Here is a 26,249-nt window from a genome sequence, read left to right on the forward strand (position 1 = left end):
ATATTGCGAGTGATACAGCCGCATGAGGTCTTCACCCAATAAGCTGCATAGAATTTCACAGCAGTTAGCATGAACGAATTGGCATGACGTCCCTGTGCTCCGGGTCCCGCCGAACGAAAGCTCCATTCAAAAGGACAGCGGTCGGTGGTCAGACGCGATAGCGAGGCAGTAATATGCCTGGCTAATAATAACAGGCAAACAGGTCCAAAGCCAGCAGACCGGCTTGGTCTTCGGCAGATTGTGTCAAGCTTCAAGTCTTGGCAACCGCTCGAGATGAGCGGGGAGAAGAGATGAGACCTTGGCTCATATCACCCACGACAATTCTAGGATGGCGGCCACTCGAACTGCAATCACAATTATGAATCTAAAATTGTCTCTCCTTGGCTCTGAGAACTAGCTAGGGCCTGGACAATGTGCGCAGGGAGACGTTCCGATGCACGCCACTGCCTACCTAGGTACCTAAAAGCTCCCTGAAGGGTATTCGAAGGACTGTCCTCGGCTTCATCAGCTACTTAATATGAGACAGCTTATCAGACCTTTGACCAGCTTATGACATTTTTGACACGTTTGTTGTGATGGCTGTGCTTTCCTTGGAAACTGCGACCGCGTGCAAAGAAGTATATAAACTATAATAGTTGGCCGATAGCGCAACCCCTCAATAAGTACTAGTGCTTGGCCCTCGTAGCACAGTGGTAGTGGTAAGTTTCCAATCACGAGACATCCATCAGTATCAGGATCTAATCCCTCACAGCGTGTCACTCGTAATGACAAGGTCGTCTGTTCGATCCAGGCCGCGGGCAATCCACTCTTTTTTTACGACAACCTTACTTAACACCAGGTCGAATCGAGGCCAATATATCATTCACTGAACCTGGCTTTTGATATGTGTGGGTAATTTTTTTTAATTGTGAATTGGCAGCTATGTCAACAAAATCGGGTGTGAGACTATCGAGGAAAACGCACACACCCAAGGTGAAAAAAAAAAGCACTAGACAGGTTTGATGATGAGCAAATGACGTTTAAGAGCCGTCGCTCCAGTTCGAGGCTGGAGCCACGGAAGCAGCAGAAGCGGAATAATAGAGCAGGAAGGAGCAACTGCTACATAAAGCCATTCAATTGCCTGTTGCACTTGTGTCAATACCTCGGAAGTGGACATGCATGTCGAGTTCTTCCCGTCGTACCTCGTCCAACTCCACGTTTCATGATCAACCTTCTTTGACGTCAACTGGTCCATGCACAACCTATCACCATCACCATTTGCCTCAAATAACTGGCAGAGCTGTGGTTGGCCTGCTTTTACCGTGGAAGGGGACATGGTTGCACCTGACGCCGGCGGCCCTGCTTCTCTTCCCAGGATCAAGCACAGCAGATCTTTTTGAATTTATGTCCCTTTTTCTTTCTCTTTCCCTGTTTTCCGTATCTACTTCCAACGCCGGTTTTGGACTTGACCCGATTGGACGCTGTCGACGACGTCCTATGCTATGGGACCCCGTGCTATTGGCTTGGTCTACGTTGGGCAGATCTGATGTTACGTATCATTGCAGGTATCTTGTCGCATCCTTCCCCGGTACCCTCAACTAACAGCCTCGCAGGTGCTTCAAGGCATGAGCGGCGCAGCTTAGCGACTTGAGCTTTCAGGCGAAAACACGAAGCCACCACACCCCAGTTAGCTTGTTGACTCATCCGAATGTTCTTGAAGTCAAGCAGGTCCCTGACAAAACGAAAAACAGAGGAATGAACAAAACAAAAACCAATTTGGGTCTCAAAGTGAGGCATGCTCAGCTTTACGCATCGGAGCGTATTGCCAAGTCAGATTTTTCTTTGGGAAAACAAGCTTTTGTAAGTCGTTTCGCCGTTGGACTCCAACGCTGTTGATGGATAGTCGTGGATGCGGGAACTGGAAATCCTAGTACTGCACTGTTAGATGCGCACCGGAAACGCAGACTGGCACACTGCCACATCAGCTGCAGGGACTCTGCAGCTTGAATAGGTCCTCAAGTGCTTCTTTAGAATACAAGCACAGGCTTGTTGGTCGGCCGGAGATTCCCCCCAAATCGGCATGGCAGAACGAGCCGCCACCGCCACCGCAGACTATCCCGAAGGCCATGACATAGAGGCGTTGGGGAGTAAAGGAAGCGGGAAGATAATCACATATCGCACTCTGTTGGCCAGCGCAGCTTTCTTGCAAGCTTACCAACGTTTTTGATCCGCCACCTTGGAAGGTGGTACGAGACACGTCCAACATCCATCAGTTGCGCTTGGACTGAGGAATCTGTGACCTCTGGAGAGACATTTTTGATTCCACGACTCAGCAGGCAAGAAGACCCCTGTGCCGAGACACTTGCCGCACGTTCACCATGAGGACTCCACGGGGGCAGCCAATCTCGGCAGAAGCCGTGAGTTTCAATGTTGCATTTCTCAGCGCGGCTGCCATGATGCCTGTGCCCATGCATGGCCAGCATCAGACTTCCCAACGGCCCAAAAGACAACAGCGACACACAACGTCAGGCCAAACACTCCGTCGCTCGAGCTCAGCATCGCCGCCGTTTGATCACAACTCCAATGCCCATCGCCGCCCAGACCACTCGCGGACGTCGACCGGAAGCCAGGCGAGCCGCTCTTCTCACGAAACCGCCCTGGTAGCGGACCGCCCCGCTGTTGCCGCGGGGCACCAGCACAACTACTCAGCCGCCAACTCTCCAACCCTCCGCACCCTCACTCCTTGTCCGACATCTTCAATCGGTGCTTCCAGCAAGTCAACTTCTCTCAGCCCGCACCAACATCGCCATTGGCCCCCGGCAGATGGGCCGCTTGGAGTTGACGTAAGCAATGCTTCTTCGTCCCAGCCTGCCTTCTTACCCTGGTACTTCAAGTTTCCTCCTCATGCACTTTCTGCTAACAACTGCCCACAGATGAACCTCCTCGCCCACAGTGCCGAGTCGGTCTCATCCGCCAGCGGCACGACGTCTCTCTCGTCTCGCACCGCCATGACTTCGGATAACCAAGGCCTGGGAGATAATCTGTTGTTGTCGAGGCCTTTTACCCAGCGGAATGGGCGGACATATCTGAACGACACTTCTTTGCCGTACCCATTGCCGTCAGACCTGACCGAGCTGCACCGCCAGTCGCTGCGAACACTTCTCCTCATCCAGCTTTTCGGGGCTCCGGTTTGCTCACCTTCGCTAACCAAAAATCCTCCGCAACGGGTGCTTGAGGTCGGGTGCGGCTCTGGGTTTTGGAGTATGATGTGCCACAGATACTTCAAGGAAGAGGGCTACGGCAGTATCCATTTCACTGGCATTGACGTTGCCCCCCTTTCGCCAGGAAGCACCGACCTAACCGCGGATGCCACGCAACCTGACCGAGATATGAGGTGGAAATTTGTCAATCATGATCTTCGCCAGTTGCCTTGGCCAGTACCGTCAGGAGAGTACGATTTGGTCATGGTGAAAGATATGAGTCTTGCGACGACCAACGTACAACATCAGCAGTTTATCGATGAATATTTGCGATTACTACGACCGGGAGGCACTCTAGAGATTTGGGAGTCTGATCACCTCATCCGCATGCTCAGACCGCACGTGCCTGGATCCGCAACTACCGCCGACGATGCGGATGAACAAGAAGCCGCTTCGAGTCTTGGCGCATACGTCATATCCTCCAACACACCGCTATCCGCACCTCTAAATCATTTCCTTGTCGAGTACAACACCTGGCTGACGCGGGCTCTTGAGAACCGGGACCTCAGCGCAGTACCTTGTACGTTGATACAACCGATACTCCTGCAAGAATCCGAAACCGTAACAGATGTCAAGTCCAGGCGACTGGCAATCCCCTTGAGTGAAGTGCGCTGGGAACGTGAGGGCGTCGGTGGCGTCGTTACGCGAGATGGCAAGCAAACAGGAGAGGGGAGAGTAAAGGGCCAGAAGCCGGAACGCACGCTCACGGCCAGTCAAATTGCTTTACGAAAAATAGCACTGTTAACTGTTGCCCAACAAGTGCAGGCACTTGAACCAATTTTGAGGGAGGTGAGTGGGAAGAGCCAAGACGAGTGGGATGTGTGGCTGGGGAAGATGATGAGTGATTTAATGAGCGACAGCGGCACGAGCTGGGGGGAGTGTCTCGAGGTCGGAGCCTGGTGGGCAAGGAAGAGAGCTTCAGATGTGTGAAATTGCACGGACACGGGTGCAAGAAAGAGTATGTGACATGTTTCTTTCCATCGGCACCGGCTCGTACATGGGGGATGCTATCTTGCTTGGTCAAAACCCTACCCGACCCAACCCTCAACCCCGGGCCTTTTTTTTTCCCTCTCAAGTTTTATCTTGGACTGTGAAACCATTTCAAATAGCGAAGTGTCTGGACTTTATTTTGAACCAACTGACGACGGACGTGGTCTATCTTGTTTCCACTCTCCTCGTGCGTCAAGGTAATATGGAGTCCAGGATGGACTCGCGATATATACCTCATTTCTAATTTGTGTTATATGTTATCTCATGTATTAATTATAATTAAGCGCCTACGTCGTAACGCTTCCTCAGGGTGCGGTATCGCTTCAGGTAATATCTACCCGCTCATCTTGTTAGCCGAATCATACATTGGTGTCGGAACCGATTCCCTCGACGGAGCCGTGAAAGCTTTGGAGCAGTGGACATTATCTGTTGACATCAAGGCTCCGGCAGGGAAAGAATAGAAGAATGGGCATTGGACGGAAAGGAGGACAGAGCTCACAATGCCTCTATTTCTATGCGTCTAGAAGTTAGCTGCAACTTACGGCGCGGAGAAACGGCCGGATGGAGCGCACCTCTTTTCACGTATTCGGCTTGCGCAATCCCGGCGCGAATCTTGTCCTCGTTGCGCTCGGCGGCGCGAGACATGAATGCTTTATGTAGGCGGGGTTTGAAATACCGGTAGCCCAGGGGGTATTCCCTGCCTAGATACAACAACTCTAGAGACACCGACCAGTCAGCCACGCACTTGATATATCCGATGCTCATGATGATGGCGCGTGTAGACGTGCGAGGTTGTGGCCGTAGTCGGGTAGCCGTGGACGGGTCAGGTCCAGGTCCATTGCGCCGCGATCCGGCCATGAGCGGGCTGGTAGAGCAAGCGAGCACCTTTGTAAATGGCAATTACTTGCCTCCTCAGCTGAGGATTAGGCTGTGCCATGTCGTGATGCGTATCAAGGGAGTTGGTAGGTGATGATGACCTTTACGTGGAGCGAAGCGTGGGGGACGAGGGACGAGGGAAGGTGTGTGAGAAGCAGCTGCAGAGCGGCAAGGCTGCGTCGATGCCAGCAACAGTCTGGCTGCATGCTGGTGCGCATTGAGCGTGCCAGCTAGCGCATCACAGCACTCATCCGCCGGCCCACTCGACCACATCATATCACATATCAAGGACGGGTTAGGCGGCGGTATTGACCTGTTGAGACGGACACGACATGTACCTCCAAGTGCATCGGCGAACAATATTGACCTGACGCCATATTGTCTTCAGCGGCGCGCGGACATGCTGCCCACTTGTGAGTGAGGGCGCAGAGTCGGTCTGGCCAGTCGATCACTGCTAGGTACTCAAGTACCCAGGTACCTTCTTGAGTACCTAGGTAGGTAGGTACCTACTTTACATGAGGTTATATCGACAGACCAGACCGGACGGAGCCGGCGTCATTGCCGCAATGAGGAGCCCGTAATATGACTCGAGTTCCTCCGTACGGAGTGCTCGGCAAGTAATAATCGAAGGCACTGGGACTCTTAATCTTGCCACGTGGTCCAGTCGTAGTGCCTTAGCAAGGGAATCCAGACCTCCAGACCTGCACTGCAGACCGGCGTTGAGGCGTTGCGGCGTTGCGGTGTTGCGGCATTGCGGCGTTGACCCAGCACCAGCAGTGACGCTGCACCAACTAACGTTGGTGGGCTGGGCTGGGCCGCGGGTGGATCGTCCTGCTTTACTGCACATGTCAATTGGTGGTTCACCAACTCACAACTGCTGCAGGTCAACTGTCGACCGTCATGACAACTGGCCCGCCAGCCCCGGGACCCTGGGTACCCCTACCTAAGTACCAAGTACCTACTTAACTTAAGTACCGTTCCCGGGTAAGTACTTCCCTGGGAACTTAGGCAGGTTCCTACTTAAGTACCTACGGAGTACTTGAGTGATTATACCAACTTAACTGTCCACAACGAATCGCAGGTCTCATCCACCCACTGAACCACCAGTCTTCAATGTCCTTGAGCCGCCACCGAGCACTCTAGGCTCCCTGTTCCTTGAACTCCGGGATGCAGTGACTGGCCCAGACCCCAGCCCTTTTTCCACACCAGGCCACTCACGGCTTGACTCTTCCTTCACTGCCGGGTCGAAAAATCCCACTTCTGCCAAAGACATCATCATCATCGCCTTCATCACCTTGCCTTCTACTACTTCCTTTCCCCCGATACACGAATTCTACGTTGACTACTTTCCCGCTCGTTTCCGGGGCCTGTCTGGGCTTTTTTTTTTTTTTTTTTTTTTTTTTTTTTTTTTTTTTTTTTTTCTTTCTGCTGGCTTCGTATCCCCGCTGGCTTGCGCACCCGATAATTAAGCTCGCCCACGTCCTTGCGCACGCATTTGAGTCGACCTTTTTGCTCGACCACGACTCCAAGTCGAAGCCGCCGAACCTGCCCTTGCCCTGCCGCAGGATACCCTTCGTCTCCGCCATATCCGCTCATCGCAATCCGGCCGCGACGGTCAAATTCCTTTAAGCCCTTCCCTTCCTACCGCGTCTGTCTGTGTCTGCCCGCCGTGCCCTTTAACCAAGGTTCCTTGGCTGCACGTCACGCGCAGGACCAACTCCAAGAAGCTTTCGCATGCCTCGAGCGTCCGGCCCGGGCAAGCGACAACAAGGCGCCTCTTCAGGCCACCGCGATTCGAAGCACGACAATGGCCTTGTGAGCCCTGCAAAACGCAACCCTGGTAGGAAGAGTCATGGCCAACTCGACGGCTCTGCGAGACCGCCCGACAACAGCGCAGGCCACGCAGGGCCGTCCCCGTCGCCGCCTCTCCTCCCGTTGCATGCCGCCCATCCCCATGGATCCTCGTCCAAGAACAACTCTGATGCCGCCACCGACGCCTGCTCCGCTGACTTTACGAGGAGAGACTCGCTAGGCACCTACTCAGAGACCTCATCCGACTCGTGCCAATCTCAGGCCGGCGCCAACGGCGACTCCCTGATCGAACCAGGCCATCGTCAGATCGACCTCAGTGCCATGAATCATGTCGACGTCCACAAGGATCCTGGCCCTCTTGAAATGACCGTCACCGTTGTCAAGTCTCTACCGATGCAGGACACTCTGGCCATTCTGATTATCCTCATGCACGTCCCGCACCTGTCCCTGTCTTTCATCTACGCCTTTTTCGCCTTGGTCACCTTTGTGCCTCCTGTTACCACGAGAACTGGCATGAACATCAATTTGGCCGAAATTCTTGACAGCCACTCCCATACCCTGAATTTCGTCACGCTATTGTGCATCGATTTCCTCTTCTTTCTGATATGGGTGTTTTTGTGGCAGCCCATACAAGACGGCATCCTTGAATTCGCAAAACCAGTCATTGCAATAACTCTTGGCGGCGGAACCAACGCGAAAGATGGAACCTCGAGAGGCGTCACCACATGTTTTACCTGGATATTGCTTCATCAAATTATTCGTGCCACCAGGGCCCACTGGGCAAAGTTGGCCCGACACCTTCCACAAAATTCACCCCTGCCTGCACTGCTGACCCAGTCATTCGAACCCAAGCCTGTGGTGTATGATAAGAGAAGCACTCACGGATGGATTCAAAGTATATTGGCCATGCACATTCTCACGCAGGGCATCGTTCGATATGTGCGCGAGTGGTATTTGAAGCGCGAGAAGTACAATGCGGCATGCGGCTCGGGCGACCCTGAAGCTGGAAAGCCGTCGTCCCTGGGCAATTCCTCTGGGTCGCTTGGTGGCGGCCAGAGCTGCCCTCAGTCGTTGGTCGACTCCAACGACGCCGGCTTGGCAGGAACAGATGCCGAGGCTAGTGTGCCTCAGCCCACGGCGACGAACCCGACCACCACAAAGAAACGGCGGAAACAGAACGCCCAAGTCCGTTTGCAGCAGCCGCTCTGGGCCGCCGTTGCTAGCACCAAAATTGTGGTGATGAAGGAAATGGAGCTTTCAAGGTCAGTCCGGCCAGACGGGATTGTGAATATCCACACGAACGAAGGCACAACATTTGAGAAGAAGGACAGGCAAATATGGATATCGTACATTGGCAGTGACGAAGTATGCTTTAACACGAGTTATTTTTCCGATTTTAAAACAGACATACCGCAGGAACCGATGAAGTCCAACGGGCACGTCAAGGCAACGCGGCCGCCCGGGGTGGATTCATCCAAACCATTTTACGTAAGGATTAACAACGCGTTTTGGCAGCCTAGCCGCATATTTCCGGTTGATGAGGCGGAGGAAGATGATGAAAACAAGGACGGTAAAGATGGGAAAGAGGGCAAGCGCACTCGCTGGACCGGCGACATATATGGGCTTCGACCGGCGTCGAAATATGTCTGCCAGTTCGTCGATGTGGAAACTGGGGCCGTCATCTTTTCCACAAGTATTCGCACCGTCAAGGAAACTCTACGAGAAGACGAACCAATATCGCCAGTGTTTCCTCCAAGCCAGCAGCCTCTTCGACCAGACTCCCCGGCAACCATTTTGCGAACGTCGATTGCAGCCTCGGAGGCGAGGCTCGCCGAAGAAAAGTCTCGTCTCAGGACCTTGCGCAAGGATTTGAAAACCAAGGTCAACGCCGTGAGAAAGGAAAATGAACTTGTCGACAACCAGCTTTCCTCGGCGGGCAGCAGCGATGAAAAGCACAGGCAAAAGATTCGCCAACAGGAGACTCAAAAGGCCCAGGCAGAACGCGACACGGCGTCCTTGGCCGAGGAACTCAAGAACTTCGACGCGGCGCCAGAGCTCCTGGAACGTAAGAAGAAGACGGAAAGAATGTATGGCGCCGAGAAAAAGACATTTGACGTCGAGCAGAAGGAATTTAATAAGCACAAATCTGCCCTGGATGGAGAGGTCAAGACCAGGGAGCTTGAAATGTCTAGCTTGAACACGCGACGAAACAAGATAGCTACACGCATTGCCAAGGTAGAGACGGAGCTGGACAACATCACGGATGCAAACAATCGTGGCCTTGGCGAGGCCGAGCGTCGAAACCAACAACGGACATTCTGGTTGAGCAATGCAAACTCGATTGAGAACAACTACAATGAACGCCTCAACATGGTGCACGAAAACAACTCGGCCAAGGGCAGGCTGTACCAACTCTTGCGGGGGCAGATACGCGTCTTGCACGAATACTTGAGCTCCTCGAACAGCATGGCCGGGGACGACGGTGCTACAAGCGGCGCCGGCGAGGTTGGGCACAGAGCGTTTTCGCAGCCGCAAACGTGGAACCCAAATCCTGCCGTGACACCACACTACCCCCCGGGAATATGGCCAAGCTCTTTCAGCGACGCGGTTCCTCCCGTAGCCGCGGCGTCGACGCATTCCAGCGCTCCAGGGTGGCAGCCTCCTCCCACCGCTCCGCCATTCGAGCCTCGCGGAGCCAGGTCTAGGGGCCGCAGCTCTAGCATGCTGAGTGACTTGAGTGGGTTTACGGAACCTAGCGACGAAGGCTCCGTCAAGTCGCCACCAATTCGTCTTCGCAGGCCGGGCCCAGGTGCGGGACGCAACGGCACAAGCGGTAGCAGCGCCAGCAGCGGTAGCGTCAGTCTTGGTGACCCAGCGAGCCCCAGATGATGGAGGACGTTGTGGGAGTTGTCAGGCCTCTGCAACCCCAGCCATTGGGTTGGAACGAAACAATAAGCGGTCTAGTTGAGAGCGTAAATACATGTGTTTTGGTTCCTCTGCTGCACAGTGCGTAAACGGTGACTGCACGTTTGTACCCATGGAGTGAAAGCTGTAGACGATGTTTTTGTGTGTGTGTGTGTGTGCGCGCGCGTGTGTGTTTGGGACAGGCTTCCGGGCGCTATTCCAGGCCACGCGGAGCATGAATGCTGGCGTCGATGCGTCTTTGAACTCGAAACACAGAGGCCAAGTGAGTTCGTGCAGAATGAAGCTAGAGCTAGAGCTTGAGCTTGAGCTTGAGCTTGAGCCCGTGGGTTGGCACCTCGGAACCCCAGTGCCGAGGCACCTCCCAGGTCATGGATCAGGCGACGGCCAGCACTGAATAATAATTGGCCCCGGCCAATTCGGCAGCGGTGCCTGGGCCGGGCACTTGGTACTAGTTAGTACGTACTTGTACTCCGTACTGCTTGTGCTTGGCCGCCTTGGTTAAGTAAGCGTTGTGTCATACTCACGGGCTTGAGCAACTAAAATTAAACCGCCCCCCAGCTGCCGACATTTTGATGGGCAAGCAAAGCGGTTGACTTGACCCGTTGACCCGTTGACCAGTTGGCCAGTTGACGCCTCGCCGAATTTCCATGCTGCCGACATTGAAAGTGGGTGCACTGTCAGCGTCGGCGTCTTGACTCTTGCTTGACCTCACTGCTCAGTGCTCCGTCCAACAAACAAGTCTCTTCAATACTCCGTCTGTTCCCTCGCGTCGCGGGCACCGGACGACTTCTTGGAGCATCACATGTGCAACCAGTTGGCCTCTCCGACCTCGACCCTGCACATCGCCGCAACCTGCGGTACATACCGCGCAAGGCCTTTCCGAGCGTTTTGCTCTCCTTGTTGGCCTCTTCTCCCGGGCATCATGTCGGCGTCGCCATGGACTTTGTAAGCACCGCCCCCGACGTTGTCTCTCCCCTTCGGCCAAGGCAAGGCAAGGCAACGCAAGGCAACGCAAGCGCAAGGCAACGCCAATCTGTTGCTTAAACAAGCCGGGAGGATACTCGAAAGCTGACCCAAGCTTGCGTTTCCATGCGTACTAGTGGTCGCGTTTATTGAGTCCCCTGGCCGCAGGAAGCCCGAGAAAAGACCAGGCAAAGGACCCGGCGAAGCGACTGCATCGGTTTGAAAAGGAATACGCAAGCCTGCTGGTGAGGATGCGAGAAGTCCCATCTGCCGCCCGAGCTCCAGTTTGCCGTGCCCCGTGCCGGTGCATCAGAACTGACCATTGTCCAGTCAACATGGCGCACGTCGTCCAACCTCTCCCGCGATAGCGAGGCCGCCGAGACGCTCGAAATCCGCCTCCAAGAGCTCACCAATATCCTCAGCGACGAGAGCCGACGTCCCCTTCCTCATCCTTGTATTCAGTATGCATCCATCAAGCAAATCTACGTTCCCATCGGCAAGATCGCCACTTCCTCCTACAACGAATGGATCATCAAGGAAGCTGTCCTTTTCTTTGCGACCCTCATCGAGAGCGAGGAAGAGGCCTTTGTTGAAAACCCGACCTTTTCCAGCAGCCTGACCAATTTGCTCGTGCGCATTACCGGCGTCAATAGCGTTCGACTCGGCTTAGATACCGAATCCCGCGTTGTTGAGCTGGCCTTCAACATCACCACCAAGATTCGTCTCGACCCCGCCATACTGCCTGCTTGGTTCAAGACGCCCCAGCTTTCGGCCGACCAGAACACTCGTCAGCATCTTGATGAGCGGGAGCGATTTGCTGGTCGGACGCAGCGGGTCGACTTCCCACTCTTCTACATCCTCATGGACTATATCCACCACGAGGGGAAAGTGGGAGACTTTGCTCGAACGGGGTTGTTGTACATCATCGAGGCTGCGTCGAGTTCGGCCACTCTGGAGCAGTGGATAGTGGAGAGTGACTTGTCTACGCTCATGGCAACTGGACTTGGGGCGTTGTACAGTCAGCTGAGTCGCAAGCTGGTCATTGATCACCTGCCTCATGATTTGCCGCCAACTCTGGCCTTGTCCGACTACGAGCACCCTACATCCAACTACGAGATAATCAGTTCTTGCTCGCCAGAGTTTCAGTCGCATCTGGAGACTTTTCTCTCCCACTTGTTGTTTTGGCAAGATGTCCTGAATCATTGCCGGTCAGTCGAGGTCAAGTCGACTTTGCTCGAGCATTTCCAGGTCATTTTTCTCCAGCAACTGCTGTATGTTTGGGGTGACTTTTTTTGGCCTTTCTGACGCCCGAGTCCCACGGGTATATCTGACATGTTTCGCTAACCAGACTCCCAGTTACCCGTCTCTACTCGAGTCTTCCGATATTGACGGAGGCTCATCTGTTGCCGTGCTGACCTATCTGCGTCGGATCCTCGAATCCCTAGATCATCCCGATATGATACACCTCATCCTTCACTATTTGCTGGCTCTGCCGGATTCGACGCCGCCTAATAAGAAGCCTGCGCCGTCATTGGTCAGTGCTGCTCGCAAGAGGAAGTCAATGGACTTGACAAAAATGATGTCAGAGAAGGCAGAGGAGCCGGCAACGCCTCTTCTTTTCAACCTTGTCGACCTGATCCTGTCCTGCCTGCGATCACGAAACCAACAGACCATCCACGTCACTCTGCAACTCGTGTCTGCCATCTTGAAGAGGCATCATCGCTACGCCGTGTTTACACTCTTGAGAACAGACGTCCTCCCCAGTCATACCAAGCACCGGACTGTCGGTGCTCACGAGCAAGAGGTCAACCATCTCGTCTACCTTGCCGGCTCCATAGGCGGCAGAGCTGACCTTGACGAAATGTACGCCGGCATTCTCAGAGACACGTCGACTCGACTGGAGAGTCATCCCTGCTCACTCAGGTTGCTCGCGCCCAAAGTGTCAACAAATCAGCATCAATTACCGGATGTGCCAGACAGCCTGCCTGGGGCACCGCGGGACGTCAAGGAACACACTCTTCGCCCGGACGACCCGCTTCTGAATATCATGCTGGATCTTTTGGAGACCTTCTTCGTCAACTCTGTGGAAACAAATTTGTCACTGACCGAGACGATTGTTGATCTTGGTATCTGCGGATACATGAGCATCGAGGGCTGGCTGGCTCGCAGCCCCAGTGCCTACGTCTACGAAGACGGCGACGAAGAGCTGGAGCGTGGGTACGAAACATCTGTAGCAAGTGAGGCTGCAGCCGAGCCGCCGCCGCAGGCCATGGACAGCGCATTGAGCAACTCTCTGGACGAGGCTCGGCGTATGAAGGACATGGAGCGATGCAGAACGGCCCCCCAGTGGGAGGAAGCCTCCCTGCCCCGTGTCCTGAATGTGTTGAAGCGTCTCTGCGACCAAGTCGCCAAGTATAAGCAGACTATACCGAGGTTTGACGAGCTTCTGGAACAGAGGCGCGACGCGTTTCAAACGGCTGAGTCCATGCTGGATAACCCTCCCCCACCTGCGCGCAAGGCGTCTCCGACTCGGTCGGGTACACCAGAGCATGCTAGTCTGGACGAGACTCTGCGTACTGGGTCTCCCCCACGACCTTCGGCCATAGAAGGATTCGCGCAGCGTCTGCTTTCTGAACTGGGAACGCCAAGCAGATCAGCAAGCCCCAAGGGACGCAAGGAGCAGAGCAGGAGCTCCGGGGCATCGACGCCGGGCAGTCAACCCCCAGGACCGGAGTTTATGACCCCAAAAGCCGTCCGTGTGCCCCCAAAAGACTTTGCCATGAATTACAATGACCCCAGCGAGAGCGGAACTCGGGGCTTCTCGCCCGGTAGCGGTGCGAGACCGGATATCGGTCCACGGCCTGAGGAGCGAGACAAGATAGCCGAAAGCCAAGCGGCGGCCTTTGCCGCCATTGACCAGAGTATCTTGTCCAGGCGTGTAGGGTTGCCGAATGAAAAGCTGGAGCCTATTCCGCTTGATCTGACGAAGAAGCCGAGAGATGACCACGTCGACGAGGCGGAAGCCTTGGTACGACAAGGGCACAGCGATGGCGCGGGATCGGTGGCTTCGGCAAATGCCGCTGAAGACGTGGACGCCCAAACATCGGAGGAAAAGTCGGTGACAGCATCCGTGTCTCACGTGCTGACCAATGCCATTATCTTCCAGAGCTTCTTGCTTGAACTGGCCAGCCTGTGGCAGACGCGGGCAGGGCTGTTTGACGAAGTGCGCTATGTATAGCGGCGTCTTTTGTTTTGTTTGGCGGACAAGGATCCGTCGTCACTCATTGGCGAGCTCGGTTGCCGATGATGGGGTGGAAAGGGATTCGAGGGTTAAAAAGGGTGGACAATGATAGCACTGAGGAGCATTTGCCGCTGGGCATTGTGATGGGCTTGTGTGTGTGTGATTGACCTATACCCCTAATTATGTATTTTTTCTCTCTTCTTCATCGCAGTCATAGCAGTGGCAGTGGTGGTGGTGGTGTTGCGGCAGGGGGCGCCGATTCCTGGACGCTGGTTGCACGATGCGGCACGTCGTAGCCGGCGGACTGACTGGGTGGTTGTATGCTATTTTCCAATACGAAACGAGGCCGCGATGCGGTTGCCCTGCTTTGACGACTCCACGTTTTGACGCGGTGTCTTGGGACAGAGACGCTGGGTCTGGGTGCAGCGAGCAACCGCGCCGTCCCGGTGCCGGCAAGCCCGACAATCCGAGCCCGACAATCCGAGCCCGAGCCCGAGCCCGGACGCGGAGAAAACTGGGGGACAGGGAAATCAAGTGAGCGGAATCGTTCGCGTGCGCGTGACTGGGCCGGTGTGAGACGGGGTCAAAATAGCCATCAGCCCACATCGAGGCGAGCTTGTTGTTGCTTCCCCGCCCCCGAGTTCCATCAATGGCTTGAACTTTGTGGTCAAGGGGCGCGCGGGACAGGAGTGCTGAGGCTGGGAGCTGGGAGTTTGAAGTCGCTGGATGCCTGGGATAAGTTACATGCTCGTCCCTTTCGGGTCTGCTCTGGAGGGTGCATGTACACTGTCTCTGTCTCTCTCACCTTCCCTCTCTTCCTCTCTCTGCCCTCTCTCTGCCCTCTCTCCCTTTTGCCCCTCGTCCAGCTCCCCCCTCGTGGACGGCCTCTCTCAATCGTCAAGCCTGCCCATACGACGGAATCACTAGTACGTGTTACTAGGACAACTGCAGATGGGCGGCCCTTCTTTGTCTCAGAAGCGTCGTTAGCTCGACACGACATGAAGGCTTTCCGGCTCAGTTGCCGCATTCATCCTGGCCGGCCAGATTGTTCCCGCACTTGCCCTGTACCGACATGTCGCCTTCCGTGACGGAAGAATATGCCAGTCGGCGCCACTGGGAATCAGACCGGTTGATCTGGCGTGGCCGCGGCCTAAGGGCTTGCATTTTCCGGTCACGTCGTCCGTCCGCTTGGCTTCCTTCTTCCCCAACATGCACACCGCAGCGTGACATCACTAAGCGTCCTGGCGACCTAGTCCGTCCACTTGCCTACACGAACTAAACAAGCCTCGCTCAGTTGCTCATGTACTTTTGCCATGAGACACAGCGTCCATGTCGGCTTTTGCGTTTTGACCACCCCCCTTCTCCTCCGAGGTGCTCTCCCGCGAGCAATGGCTGTGGCCACTCGTTGATTCATCTCCCCGCATGTCATGATGGACAAAGCAACGAACTCGGATACAGTCTGGACCCTGTGGCATATATGGACCGAGTGCCAACGGGCTTAGGAGTGGAAGCATGCTTGCTTGCATCTTCAAAACGAGCTGGGTGGCCTCTGCCGCGTTTCTTCTTCTTCGAGACCAACTTCCGCCTTGAAGCTCGCTGATTCCCATACTTGGCCCAAAGTTGACGGTGGGCTTGCAGTGGCGCAGGTACAAAAACTCAAAACACCAAGCCAGGGCCGAAAAAAATCAGCCTTTAGCCTTGGGAGCGAATATAGTATATAATTATTTCTATTGTGTTTAATTTTTGTGTTTTTGTTTTGGTTTTTTCCCGGAAAAAGGAAATAAAAAAAAAGAAAACACCCTCCCGCCCTGCGTTACGACAACGAGCCTCATCCATCTAGCAGCAAATCGCAGGACCCCTGGGAACTATTCACGAAAATGCTGCTTTTCACGGTTCTAGCCGCGGCCAGATGCGCTCTCGCAATCTACGGTGCCCCATTCGACGAGCCGGGTCACTCGGAGCTGCTTACGAATTCGTTCCTCAAGGACATGGCAATGAACCGAGAAGTGGTCCGGATGGCCAAACTCGAAAAACGCAAGATGTGCATCATCCGGGCCAACAAGAAGGAACTCAAGGACGACGCCCCCCGGATCATGAAGGCCCTCAACGGCAAATGCCGCACCAAAAGCATCGTCTATCTGCCTGACTGCGTGTACAACATCATGTCCAACATGACCACGATGTACCTGAACGATGTCAAGATCATCCAGATGGGCCGCCTGCTCTGGAGCCCCGACATCGACTACTGGCGCTCCGTGGCCATGCCCATCGGCTTCCAGAACCAGACGACCGTGTGGTACTTTGGCGGCGACCGCGTCATCTGGGACGGCTACGGCCACGGCACGCTCGACGGCAACGGCCAGGTTTGGTACGACTGGGCCAGGTCCGAGGGAAACCTGCCCGGGCGGCCCTGCAACATCAACCTGCGACGGCTGAGCAACTCGGTCATCCGCAACATGCGCTTCGTCCAGAGCCAGATGTGGACCATGGCCATCACCAACTCACGCGGCATCGAGCTCACCGACATCTACGTCAACAGCACCTCCAACAGCCAGTGGAGCACGCTCAACACGGACGGCTGCGACACCATCAACTCGGACCACATCATTTTCCGGCGGTGGTTCGTCCAGAACGGCGACGACGCCATTGCCCTCAAGCGCAACTCGAGCCACATCTACGTCCATGACAGCGTCTTCAAGGGCGGCCAGGGACTGGCCATGGGCTCCGTGGGCCAGTACGACGGCAAGTACGACTACATCTCCGACTTTTACGCCCGCAACCTCACCTTCATCGACACGGCCCACGTGTCGTACCTCAAGACGTGGGCTGGCGTGTCCCGCGGATACCCGCCCAACGGCGGCGGCGGCGGCCTCGGCCGCGCCGACAACATCAACATCACGGACGTCAAGGTCGAGAAGTTGCGCCAGCAGCCCTTCTTTGCCTGGCAGTGCGAGAACTACTCTGGCTGGGCCGGCAAGGACTGCAACTCGTCCAAGTTCAAGATGAGCAACGTCAGGTGGAGGAACGTCACGGGCACCGTCAAGAAGGGCGTCAAGGACATTGGATGGTTCCAGTGCAGCGCAGCCGCCGGTGGCTGTGACAACTTTGAGGTTGCCGACATCCGCATCACCGTCGACGGCGAAAGCAAGCGGGACAAGCTGGACAAGTGGCACTGTGAGAACATGAACAAACACAAGGGCTTTACTTGCAACGATCCTCGCAGGCCCAAGGAGTCCAAATGAGAGAACTAAGAAGGGAGCTGCGGGGGGCCACGTGGCTCGGCATTCTTGGCACCAACACCACCCTTGTTCTTGAACGGCAGATTCGATAGGACATGATGCAATATATTACTGATTCCAGTGGCATGGCCGCAGATGTTGATTCTCTATGAACCTTGAGCTCGTAATGCCAGTCCTGCCTGTGCCAGTTGTATTCCATTCTCACTTCACGCTTGCAACGCGACACGTTGAGTCAGCTATCGAGTCACGTTAAGGAAGCCAATGCAGATTACACGCCGTAACTTCATCTACAAATATGCATTCGGCGAACAGTAGTTTTTATTACACAGGAGGCCGTCGGGAAGCGACCAAAGGGCTGTATCATGCATGAAGCAGTAGATCAAACTCGGTGATTTGTGCTCACGTGGCATGTGGGTTCGCGGGGTCATCGCTCCGTACGGAGTACTCCGTGCTCCGTGCACAACCAGATAAATCTACCTAGACTTAGAGGTAAAAGTTACGACACGCACTAGCGGCACTACGTGTATGCGATACCACGTTGCACGGGGGTGGACTCGGCTCCTCTTGAGTCTTGCAGGCAGCCCCTGTCGTAGACTCGTGGACCGGCCTGGCCTGTTTCAATGTGGGGCAGAAGAATCAGGGAAGTTGGAACTTGTCGTTTTGTACGGAGGAGATGAGGTGTTCGTCCAACAATGGCACCACTATTACGTGGTTTTCCCTAGAAGCCTTCCAGAGAAAGCCAGAAGCCACGGGCAGCTTGGGCGTCGGTACCTCGGTCGACATCGCGGCGCCCTTTAACCCGCGCCGTCCTTGACGTGATTTTGAAAGGACGCGGTGGCGCTCCTTGCTGTACGGAGGAGTACGGAGCATGGCTGTTGAGATTCGAGAGCAACAAGGCTTGCCCGAGGCTTGCGTGGCTGGCAGCAAGGCGTGGGTGGTGCCAAAGACGAAAATGGAACTCGTTTTGGTCCGAAAATGATGGGGCCCGAGAATCAGCAGCATCAGAGTCATACGACAAGGCGAGATGCTCGTGGAAAATGTTTGCGTCTTGGTGAAGGAAATGGAAAGAGGGCGCTCTCGGAGAACAGGGCAATGTCAGGTCTGTGGTCACTGGTGGGCCAGCCGTTCGGCCTCTTTTCCAGTGGAAGGGGAACCGGACTGGGATGCTCGTGTAGGGGTCCTTTGCCATGTGCTTTGCAGCGCAGATGGCGCCCGTTCCGCTGCTGCCTGAGTCCTTTGCTTCTCCGTGGATGCTGTGGCTTTGGAGTCGCATCGGATGATCGGACCTTCTGTGGAGAAGTCAGCAAGGCGGTTGAGGGGGGTCGACGTCAAGGCGCTGCTTGTTGGGCTACGCTCTCACCATTGGAAGCTGGCGTAGCAGGCTGTCGAGGCGACTGATGGATCTCGAAGACGCGCGTGACAGTTTCCATGCCGGATGCGCCGTACTGAGCAGGATGATGCGAACTAGCGCAGCCAAGTTTCAAGGGCGTACTCCGCGTACTCCATACTTACCTTGCCTGGATACTCACTACCTGTTTGCACCGCAAAGCATTCAGTCTTCTTCCGAATTCAAGAGACGCTCTTTCCCTGCCCCAGCTTGAATGGCTTTGCCGCTTCAGGGTCCGGACTCCGGACCACTCCACTTTCTTTGTCATCTTTTTCGCCAGTCGACCTGTGTTCTGTCCAAGCCGTCCCATCTCTTATCCTCATTCAGCTTCTCTTCTCCTTCTTTCTACAATGCACAAGATTCACATCCAGCCAACCAGCTCATCGACGGCGCCACACCAGATCGGTCGGTCATGGACTTGTCCCGTCATCAGCCATGCCCCCGCCCTCCGTCTCTACGCCCTCGCTCCCATTTGCAGCCCCCATAGTCTCCACCCTCGTGTCAACTTGGCTTTTTCTTCAGAAAAAGCTGACAGGCGGCGTATAAACGACTCTAAAGGTTCACGAGCTTGGGCGAGAAATGGCACCAAGTCAGTGCGACCCGCCCAACCCGGCTATTTTAGGCTTCGGGTGACCTTCACCCGGAAATACTTGCGGTACAAAACCATTTTTTTTTTCGGTCGTACGGAGTGCTGGGCCACCTCTGGTTTTTAGGGCCTACAAGATCAGCTAAGCGCCTCTCTCCAGCAAGGGTTAACAAGCCAGCAAATTGCGTTTCAATATTATGCTGTCATCCAGGTCGCCAGGATCATCCGCTTCGTCATGACTCCTGTCGTGCTCCCTACTTCACGTTGGGCTCCTGATATCGGCTGACGTCGTCCGTGGCTCAATCTCCGCGATCCAGCCAAGTAAACCGTATCCTTGGCGCCAATGCAAAGTGACTGGGGAAGTGGAGAGAGACATGTGTCGCTCGATGCTGGGTACTAGCTGGGCTTGGCCAAAGTCGGATTTGTAGGAGGCACAATGACAGCTTCGGCCGAGTTATTGACTGCCCTTTGTACTCGGTGCGCAAAGTTCAACGGGCAGATGATGGTCTATATTCGCGTCCACAGTATCCAGCCTCCCCGGAATATGGAACTCACGCACCTCACAATCTACTACTCTGTTTGCAGCTCCGCATTGTGGAAATGGTGCACTCCATTCCCAAGCACCTGGTTTTCATCAGGTGTGCGACACTACCGACTGCTGGGTGCACAAACCCTGCCGTCTTTCCCCCAGGTCATGGGAGCGCCTGGGTTGTATCTCGACAGGTCGGCCAAGAACGACCGAACAGACGTTGGGCCACTGGTTGCCTGAAAGCTCCAGACCATTTCCCGTCTCTCTGGTTCGTGACCAAGGTGCGTCGGCCATGAACATGCACCATCCATCCGCCGACCCCAGAGGCTGCATCCTCTGCAAACGAAACAGCATGGGAGAGCAGCCGGCAGCAAATTGCCGACGAAAGCAGATGCCAAAACCGTCTGCCAGACCAGGGCATCACCACATCACGAAGACGGCGGCCAATTGCTCGGCGCCATCACTCGGGCAACTTGGTCGCCCCGCCGTCCCGCCGCCCTGCCGCATATGGGCGACGATCCCGATGTCCTGTTCGCCCTCGGCCAAGCCTTGCTAGTGCCCGAGTCGCCGCCATACGCGGGCCAACCACACTGAAGTTTGCGACTTGGGGTTCCGGCGCTGAGGAGCTGTTAGTTGCAAATCGAGCTAGCCAAAACGCCACTGGCAATTTCACAGCACACGCACACATGAGGGGTCTTTTGACCACTCGTGACTGCCCACACAAACCAACCGCTTCATCAGCCATGAGCCGGGATGCTGACAGCACTGCTCAGAAGTACCAACCGGCCGGCCTGGGGGAAGGGGGTGGGTCGTGTGGCGCATCCCGATGCTGGAGTACTTTTCCAATGATGGCGTTAGCGGTGTCGCGGGTGTCTCCAAGGCTCACGCAGTTACGAACAGCTTTACCAGCAGTAAGTAACAAAGACCGTCGGTGTTCGGGCGCTGGGGAGTGCTTAAACATGGCCATGGTATATATAAGCGCCGTCCCAGCCGCTCACTTGCTTCGGTGGATGGATTTCCTGCCCACTCCGCCAATAAGAGAAACGTCACCTGGACTTTGGCCTGGCTTCTCGAGCGCACTTGACATCGCCTATAAGCGGGGAGACGCTTGGGGTCAACATGGTTATTGGCAACATTTACGTCATCGCCGCTGTGTCGGTTGTTGGCGGTGGCCTTTTCGGTTTCGACATTTCGTCTTTGTCCGCCCAGCTCGGGGAGCAGTCTTACCTATGCTACTTCAACCAAGGCCCCCATGGTCCTCCATACACCAACGAGAAGTGTTCGGGTCCTCATGAATTGGTCCAGGGAGGTATCACAGCCTCTATGGCTGCTGGTTCGTGGTTGGGAGCCCTCATCTCCGGCCCTCTCTCAGATCGTCTTGGCCGCAAATACTCCATCATGGTCGGATGCATTATTTGGTAAGTCGAAGAAGCTCCGAACACTCTTTGCCGTTACGGTAGCTGCTTGGGACCCAGCCACAGTATGACCGGTTTCATCCTGAGACAGATGGAGTCTCAGTTGAGCTGACCAAGTTGCTTTCCACCACTACAGGTTGATTGGCTCGACCATCTCCTGCGCTGCTCAAAACATTGGTATGCTCATTGTCGGCCGCATCATTAATGGTCTCTGTGTGGGCATCGAGTCAGCTCAAGTTCCCGTCTATATTGCCGAGATATCGCCTCCCTCTAAGCGTGGTCGCTTCATCGGCATGCAGCAATGGGCTATTACATGGGGCATCCTTATCATGTACTACATTTCATATGGGACCTCATATATCGGTGAGCAGAACTTCATCGGCTGGAAAGCCGAGTCTTTCCGGATTCCCTGGGGCCTTCAGATGATTCCTGCCGTCTTCCTCTTCTTCATGATGATGATTCTACCCGAATCTCCACGTTGGCTGGCCCGTAAGGACCGCTGGGAGGACTGCCGCTCTGTCTTGGCTCTGGTGCACGGAAAGGGTGATCCTGACCACCCTTTTGTTGCCATGGAACTCCAGGATATCAAAGACATGTGCGAGTTCGAGCGTCGCCATTCCAACGTCACCTACTTCGATCTCTTCAAGCCCGATATGGTTAACCGAACCCTTATTGGTCTTTTCACCCAGATTTGGTCGCAGCTGACTGGCATGAACGTCATGAGTGAGTATACGTCATTTTTGCGCCGCAGGTTGTAAGAGACCCGAGATTAACTTGCCCCCACAGTGTACTATATTGCCAATGTTTTTACCATGGCTGGATACGAGGGCAATGCCAATCTTCTCGCCTCATCCATCAGCTACATTATAAACGTTTTCATGACCATCCCAGCTCTCTTATGGGTCGATCGTTGGGGTCGTCGCCCAACACTTTTGGTCGGCTCTGTCCTCATGGCGACCTGGATGTACGCCAATGCTGGTATTCTTGCCAACTACGCCGAGGTTGTTCCCGGTGGAATCAACGGTGTTGCAGCCCAGTCTATGCGACTCACAGGTGCTCCTGCCAAAGGCCTCATTGCCTGCACCTATCTCTTTGTCGCGTCCTTTGCCCCGACTTGGGGCCCCGTCTCTTGGATCTATCCGCCGGAGCTGTACCCCTTGCGACTCCGCGGCAAAGGCGTCGCTATGTCAACTTCAGGAAATTGGGCTTTCAACACTGCTCTTGGCCTCTTCGTTCCTCCTGCTCTTGCCAGTATCAAGTGGAAGACGTATCTGATCTTCGCCATCTTCAACACGGTGGCATTCTTCCACGTCCTCTTTATCTTCCCCGAGACTGCTGGCAAGACCCTGGAAGAAACTGAGGCTATGTTTGAAGACCCCAACGGCATTAAGTATCTGGGAACTCCTGCGTGGAAGACCAAGGTTGTGACCAAGTTTGTCGATCGCGCTGAGCATGGCGACATTGAAGCCAAGCGAGCCGTTGAATACAAGCTCTCTGATGTTCACGAACGCGACGTGGAGAAAGCCGCGCCCGCCTCTTCCACCGACCCTGCTTAGTTGCGATGTTTTGAATGAATTAATGCAACACCGATCTCGCCTCAATGTGGTCCCTGGCTAACACTTCTTAAGACGCTGGCGTGGGATTCTAGTGACAACATGCGGGATAGTTTATATGGGACGGTCTTTTCTGATTGATGTTGTCATGTCGAATGATACCAATTCAGGTAATTACAGTTGTAACGACGTCGTATATAGCATTTTTGGGGCTCAAGCTCTATTATACACCGAAGTTCATATGCTTGCTTCCACTGCTCTTTTATACCGATGATACCCCATGGTCCGATTGCTGAGGAGGAATTAGGATATCCTCACCCTCAACATACCGCCGACCAGTTTTCGCAAGTATGCATGCAGCAAGGTCATAGATCTAATGTGTTTCCCCAGTGAAGCCACGAAAGATTCTCGTGATATGAAGAACATGAATCCCTTGTGGAACTCTCTGCCTATACTATTCGATCCGTCTCCAACGCGGGTAATACGCGCAGCAGCAGCAGCACTCCCAATTTTCCCCTCAATGCAGGGTCCCTGGCTTCCTCTGCTATCCATGGCTCAGAGTCGCCCTCGCTCGGCTCTTGTTTCGGTCCGGACGGACAGAGATATGCAATGACGATGACGTGATTCAACGTAGACAGCAGCATTTGTGTCGTAGAATTTAACGGGATACTCGGCGGTCCGTTCTACGAAGGCCAGCGAGGCCATTTGGAACACACTGGGCAAGTAGAAGATGGCGTGAACGAGCTCACGGCGAGAAACAGCGCGCTCGATCGAAATGCAGCATGCTGGCCGCCCGTCTTACTTCCACTTTATCTATCCGGCCTTGTCGACTTTGGCCCCGTCGACTCGACTCCGTCGTTGGGTCGACGGCTCCGCGCCAGGCTTCGCCGAGGACGACCTGGATTGTGGAACAGTCAGGTCCCAAGCGTCCTGCCTGCGTGACGAGCACGACTGCCTGGAGACCGTGGACTGCGCCGACGCCCGAGAGCCATGTATTTTCGCCTACGGCGGAGCGACTTGATGCGCGTGCATTTGTCACCGTCGTCCGGCTCGGAGTACGAAGCTGTGATGGTCGACTGCCTTGTTGTTGGTTCTTATCTCGACAGGGGCTGGCTGTAAAGAGAAAGGTGGACAAATTGACAAACGTTGCACATTGCTCTGCTTTGTTCCGGAGTGAGACTACGCAGTCGTATTCTGGTTTCGCCGTGGACAGTGGACACGTCCCTCGCTTGCTGCACCGGCATGTATGATGGTGGCGGTTGGAGATGCGTCCGGGCAGTGGGAAGCAGGAAAGAAGGCGGTGTATGGCTGTAACAGGGGCACCGGATAGCTGGCGGACGAAGCTTCACGTGGCAAGAGTCTCATCGATATGACGCCCACGGCGCCGGTGGCATGGATCCTTCATGGGAGATGTACGTTTCCGGAACCTCGTCTCGCGCCGAGTGTCCCTGTGGTGCTCTCCTCGAAACGTTCTAGAGCAGCCGGAAAATTATTCTGAGCAGCATCGGACGACTTGATATGTAGCGCGCCAGGCTGCATAGTGTTGACGTGGTGTGACTGCGAATTCACTGCACAGTCTGGTGGATTCGGCACCGAGTGGGGATTTGGCGGCGCCGGTCTACCGATTGTACCCGGTGAGCGGCCCGCTAGCGCCGGTGAGAGCCCCACTTTCTCTCTGTTTTTCCTCTTTTGGGAGGAAGGCGCCACTGTGCGCGAGTCCGGTCACATTACCTAAGCATGAACAGTCCCCAGCCACCTCAAAGCGCTTCGGGCTTTCACGTACAGCCCAACAAAGCCAACCAACCACCCACCAACCAACCATTCGCAGAAATGTGAATTGAGGCCCTTTTCGGCGGCCTCGTCGCTGCGGCCTGGACTGATCCACCGCTCGAGGGCTTTTGCTGGCGTCACGACTGTCCCTTCGACTTTACATCGCCTCAACTCACAGCCAATGGCTCAACATCATGCCATTCGTTGCCAACACGCCCGAATCGCTTCTCGACCGAGCCGACTCCAGAAACCCAACGTCAACATGTCGTGGTATAACCTCGAATGGAAGGCCGTGCAGACGGCCCATCAGCCGGTCTCCCGGTATTTCGCTGGCCCCAAGAAATCGAGGGCCCAGAGTAGATCTGAGCGATGAGGCCCTCTATTGCTGGCAACACAAAGAACAAGCCATTCACAGTGCAAGGTCTAGCCCCGGGCCAAACAGAGTCACGAAGCCTATCCTAGAGGAACGCTCGAGCCTAGATACGCTCGCGGACCGGCTGGGAGTCGTGCATCTCGAAGAAAAGAAGAGGAGTAGGCAAAAGCAAAGCAAGGAGGACCGTGGGACGCCGCCAAGGACGCCAGTCAAAGCACCGAGGCCAAGGACACGGCCGAAGCTGCAGCTCTGCTTCTGCTTCCATCTTCCACTGGAGGAAGTGAGCGAGCCCGCGCGGCCGAAACCACGGCCGCAGCTGGAACCTGTCCACAAGCCGGCCCCCTCAGCCTCGATGCCAAACCTGCCAGGCAGACACTGCCAAGATGGTAAACCAGGCGGCCACGGGCGAATTGCGACGCCCAATGCCTCGCCCAGCAAGGCGTCCTATCGATCTGGTCGGTCTGCCGCTTCACAGACTGCACGGTTCAGGGACCTGGTTCCAGACTCACTGGACATGACGACAGCGTCAGCACTCATGGCCGAACTTGCCAAGCCGCACGCCGATTCCGACGAAGCCGGCTACATATACATGTTTTGGCTGACGCCCGCGTCGAAACAAGCACCGCCGCCAGTCGAAGCCGCTCGGTCACTGCTGGCGCCGTCGCCGCCGTCGCCGGCGCGTTCACGCCGACCAAGCGACATTGTGTCTACTTTTGCAGACCCGAGCGACAAAGGCGACAAGAGTACCATGCTGCTCAAAATAGGACGTGCAGCCAATGTGCAGCGGAGGATGAATCAGTGGCAGCGACAGTGCGGGTACGACATTGAAATGCTACGCTATTACCCGTACGTGGGTGCCTCGAACGAGAGGCCCGGAGTGAGCCGCACGCCTCGGATGACGCCTCATTGTCGTCGTGTCGAGCGTTTGGTCCACATCGAGTTGGCGGGCATGGGGTTGCGCGCGAACGCATCAACCTGCCGTGCTTGCGGGAGGGAGCATCGAGAGTGGTTCGAGGTCAAGGCCACGAGGGAGGGAATTCGAAAGGTAGACGACGTGATTCGGCGATGGGTCGACTGGGACGAAACGAGCTTGGATTGACACGTAGGCGTTGCTTCTTGGTTTGACCTGCTACGGGAAGCGCGTGTGGCAAAAGCTCGCGGGGTTTTTCCTTTTACTTGCTCTGAATGCATTGCGTGGCGTGGGCATGGGCATGAGCAGGGATAGGGCTATGGGAGTATTCATATGCATGCCTCGGAAGGATGAAGCACATTTTGGTTCGGACGCACTTCCAATGACTGTGCTGGATTGCCAGCTGTCCGGAAACTCGAACATGTCGATTACTAGACCATT

At 55.2% G+C, this 26,249-nt stretch overlaps 6 protein-coding genes across 6 annotated transcripts; all 6 read left to right on the forward strand.

The window, feature by feature from the left end:
• Positions 1-2,357: 2,357 nt before the first annotated feature.
• On the forward strand, positions 2,358-4,169 carry MAM_04842 (SAM binding domain-containing protein containing protein; the record flags this gene model as incomplete). The annotated part of the gene is made up of 2 exons (XM_040823640.1): positions 2,358-2,822; positions 2,913-4,169. The coding sequence occupies 2 exons, from the start codon at positions 2,358-2,360 to the stop codon at positions 4,167-4,169; spliced, it is 1,722 nt and encodes a 573-aa protein (XP_040678311.1).
• A 2,670-nt stretch (positions 4,170-6,839) lies between these two features.
• MAM_04843 (uncharacterized protein) lies at positions 6,840-9,806 on the forward strand (the record flags this gene model as incomplete). The annotated part of the gene is made up of 1 exon (XM_040823641.1): positions 6,840-9,806. One exon carries the CDS (start codon positions 6,840-6,842, stop codon positions 9,804-9,806), a length of 2,967 nt encoding a protein of 988 aa, XP_040678312.1.
• A 972-nt stretch (positions 9,807-10,778) lies between these two features.
• Positions 10,779-14,043, forward strand: MAM_04844 (Retinoic acid induced 16-like protein; the record flags this gene model as incomplete). The annotated part of the gene is made up of 3 exons (XM_040823642.1): positions 10,779-10,787; positions 11,136-12,076; positions 12,162-14,043. 3 exons carry the CDS (start codon positions 10,779-10,781, stop codon positions 14,041-14,043), a joined length of 2,832 nt encoding a protein of 943 aa, XP_040678313.1.
• Positions 14,044-15,923: 1,880 nt separating this feature from the next.
• On the forward strand, positions 15,924-17,288 carry MAM_04845 (Pectin lyase fold protein; the record flags this gene model as incomplete). Its single annotated transcript, XM_040823643.1, has 1 exon — positions 15,924-17,288. The coding sequence occupies one exon, from the start codon at positions 15,924-15,926 to the stop codon at positions 17,286-17,288; it is 1,365 nt and encodes a 454-aa protein (XP_040678314.1).
• Positions 17,289-20,906: 3,618 nt separating this feature from the next.
• MAM_04846 (glucose transporter) lies at positions 20,907-22,758 on the forward strand (the record flags this gene model as incomplete). The annotated part of the gene is made up of 3 exons (XM_040823644.1): positions 20,907-21,205; positions 21,339-21,925; positions 21,989-22,758. The coding sequence occupies 3 exons, from the start codon at positions 20,907-20,909 to the stop codon at positions 22,756-22,758; spliced, it is 1,656 nt and encodes a 551-aa protein (XP_040678315.1).
• Positions 22,759-24,719: 1,961 nt separating this feature from the next.
• On the forward strand, positions 24,720-25,997 carry MAM_04847 (DNA-binding protein; the record flags this gene model as incomplete). The annotated part of the gene is made up of 1 exon (XM_040823645.1): positions 24,720-25,997. One exon carries the CDS (start codon positions 24,720-24,722, stop codon positions 25,995-25,997), a length of 1,278 nt encoding a protein of 425 aa, XP_040678316.1.
• Between the last annotated feature and the right edge of the window lie 252 nt (positions 25,998-26,249).

This window comes from Metarhizium album, assembly GCF_000804445.1.
Source record: "Metarhizium album ARSEF 1941 chromosome Unknown scaffold_11, whole genome shotgun sequence".
Taxonomy (NCBI): Eukaryota; Fungi; Ascomycota; class Sordariomycetes; order Hypocreales; family Clavicipitaceae; genus Metarhizium; species Metarhizium album.